Here is a 2,851-nt window from a genome sequence, read left to right as displayed (position 1 = left end):
ATCATTTGATGATACTTAATTGTTTCAGTAGTTTTTCCTAATGAAGAACCCTTAATTAAGTATGCAGTCGTTGCTATGTATACGTCTTTACTTTCTTCGTTAAATGATAATAGATCTTAAATAAAGAACCAATACTATCGCTAAACTGCAATAAACAAAGTATTCACCATTAACGGAAAGAACGTCTAAGAAGGAAAACACGCTTATGAAACTAGACACTAGTAGGACTGAAATAAGAAAAATCCGAACATGCCCTTAGATATTCAAAAAAGAAATGAAGGTAAAAACAGCCCAGGTAGTACATAAACTATGATAAATCATTTACTAAACATTAAGTATTCGACAGATAAAATTTAAAAAAAAATACGTAGACTACAGTGAAACGTACTACGCTAAAAACCCCAACAATACTCTTTTCAGACCATTGTGTGTGAATTCTCTGAATTGTGTCTGAATTCTGTCAGACAAAAAGACAACAACATCATCGTCCGATTAGCTGATCCAGCTGACCTCGATCGGGCCAAAACCATCTTGGAATCCAAAGCCGGGCCAGACAGTACCAATGTTTTTAACTCTGTTTCACGTCCATCTAAATTTTTCCCGGCTGTTGCCCTTTTTGTCAATCTTAGCTATCTACCCAGCCTTAAAGAAGAGTTGATGTTAAGGAATCGTGGCCTGAGAGGAAAAATTGAGTCTGTGTCCCAACTGTTCGCCAAACCTGACTCCCAAAAAGGCCATGTAAAAATTCTATTCAACTGCAAGGTAGCCAGAGATCACGCTCTGGCTGAAGGTGAAATTGATTTTTTTAATACTACTGCTCGCATTGTTGAAATTCTTTTAGACCGTGAGGTTCGTCGCTGTTTTAAATGCCAAGGTTATGGTCACGTTCAGGCATCCTGCCGTGACCCTAACCCAAGGTGTGGCAAATGCGCAGGCGCGCACCTTACCCGCGACTGTAATTCTCTGATCAAAAAATGTGTTAATTGTGGTGGTGCCCACCAATCTGGAGATCGATATTGTCCCACCCAAATGAAAGCGGTGGCGAGATACAGGGCAAAAATGGAGAAAAGTTAATGCGTGTGTCTCCTAGTTCAACAAACAGTCTGTTTCGGTGCTTACAGGTGAATCTCCGCCACTCAAGGGTTGCCTCGTCTTCTCTTGCACAAATCATTGTCGAAAACGTTTTAGACATTGTTCTCATTCAAGAACCTTTCGCCAAAGGCCACCAGACTCCCTCCATCATAAACATTCCACCAGGCTATGTTGCATTCCACTGTCTCTCTCAAGAGCATGCCTACGGTGCTGCGATTTTAGTTAAACTTTCTCTTGCTAAGTCTTGTCGGGCAATCGATCGAAGTCGCTCTAACCATATCGCTGCAGTCGATTTACATTCTGCGCACGGCACCTTTCGTTTCATTTCCACTTATCTTCGACCCTCCATTAAAAACATTGCCGATCAGTTCAGCACTGATCTCAGCTGCCTTTTCACGAAACTGTCCATCATCTCAGTCGACTCTAATGCTTTAAGCAAGGTTTGGAACAGCAAGCTCACTAATAGTAGAGGATCAGAACTTGAATTACTCATCGCTAATCATTTCCTTCGTGTTCTCAATCGACAACTGGATGATCTTGACTTTGTTCCTGCTGGCACCTCATTCCTTGACATCTCTCTAGCCGGTAGTGCTATCACCTGCACACGCTGGTTCTATCCTACCATTCCTTCCTTCTCTGATCACCCATACATATACTTTGAAATCAATCGCTCCCCCTCATCTGCTTGCAGCACTGCTCAAGCTCAATCTCGAGCTCCAAATTCTACTCCCCACATCTCTCGTATTTGCCTTGATAAATTTCGCCTAAAAGTCGCAGATGCTGTGATGAATCTTGTAGTGCAAACTAATCCGACTACGTCCACTATCGATGACATGATTGTAAAGCTCTCTGCCCTCATTTCCTCTGCTGCCAAAAGCTCTAAAGATTCTACCTACATTCCTGTCTCCACTCGCAGAACGCCTTGGTGGACAAAGGAACTCTGGGTACTTCGTCACAAATCCCGACAGGCTTTTAAATTATGGTCAGTCCAACGAATAGAATCTAACAGGCAGGCTTTCAAAGCTCACAAAGCTACCTATCAGAGGGAAATTCGCAACGCCAAACTCTCGTCTTGGAACAAGCTATGTGACTCCCAGCCTAGCAGTAGTGACCTCTTCTCGGCCCTAAAGGCCAAATCAGGCAAATCATCAAACGTCAGCCTTCCATCCTCTATTTCATTTGACGGCTCGATCTCCTCCAATCCTACAGAAATTCTAAAAAAGTGTGCAGAACATTTTTTCCCCTCCCCCACTCCATCTACGCAGGCCCACGCACAGGCCGAAGAGCTTGCGGCCTCCTTCTCACAATCATCCACGGCATTCGTTGTACCATCCAACTCTCCTCCAATTTCCCAGGAGGAGCTTTCTAATGCTATCGCCTCTCTGAATCTCAAATCTGCTCCTGGAGCCGATGGCCTTTCCACTGCTATCATTTGTGCAATCTCTAATCAGATAATTGGATCAGCTTCTATTCATCATGAATGCATGTTTCTCTCTTTCTCACTTTCCTAGCTGTTGGAAGGTTGCCAAGGTGACCATTATCGGTAAACCTAACAAACCCGCTTACGACACTCTGAATAGCTTTCGACCAATTAGCCTAGTCAACACATTTGCTAAGATCCTTGAAAAGCTCATTTCAAATAGACTTCTTTTGCATGCGTCGATCTCTCAGTGGTTGAGCCCGAACCAACATGGATTCACTCAAGGCAGATCAACTGAAACGGCTGCTCACTCCTTGATTTCTTTTTGTGACGAAGGCA

The 2,851-nt window shown here is 43.4% G+C and overlaps 1 protein-coding gene across 1 annotated transcript; it reads left to right on the top strand.

The window, feature by feature from the left end:
- Window positions 1-249: 249 nt before the first annotated feature.
- Window positions 250-2,603, top strand: LOC123472624. Its single transcript, XM_045174495.1, has 4 exons — window positions 250-280; window positions 372-384; window positions 465-849; window positions 1,122-2,603. Exons 1-4 carry the CDS (start codon window positions 250-252, stop codon window positions 2,601-2,603), a joined length of 1,911 nt encoding a protein of 636 aa, XP_045030430.1.
- The last annotated feature ends 248 nt before the right edge of the window (window positions 2,604-2,851 follow it).

This window comes from Daphnia magna, linkage group LG5 (genome assembly GCF_020631705.1).
Source record: "Daphnia magna isolate NIES linkage group LG5, ASM2063170v1.1, whole genome shotgun sequence".
Taxonomy (NCBI): domain Eukaryota; kingdom Metazoa; phylum Arthropoda; class Branchiopoda; order Diplostraca; family Daphniidae; genus Daphnia; species Daphnia magna.
Note: the sequence above shows the minus strand (reverse complement) of the source record. Positions and strands in the feature narration are given on the sequence as shown.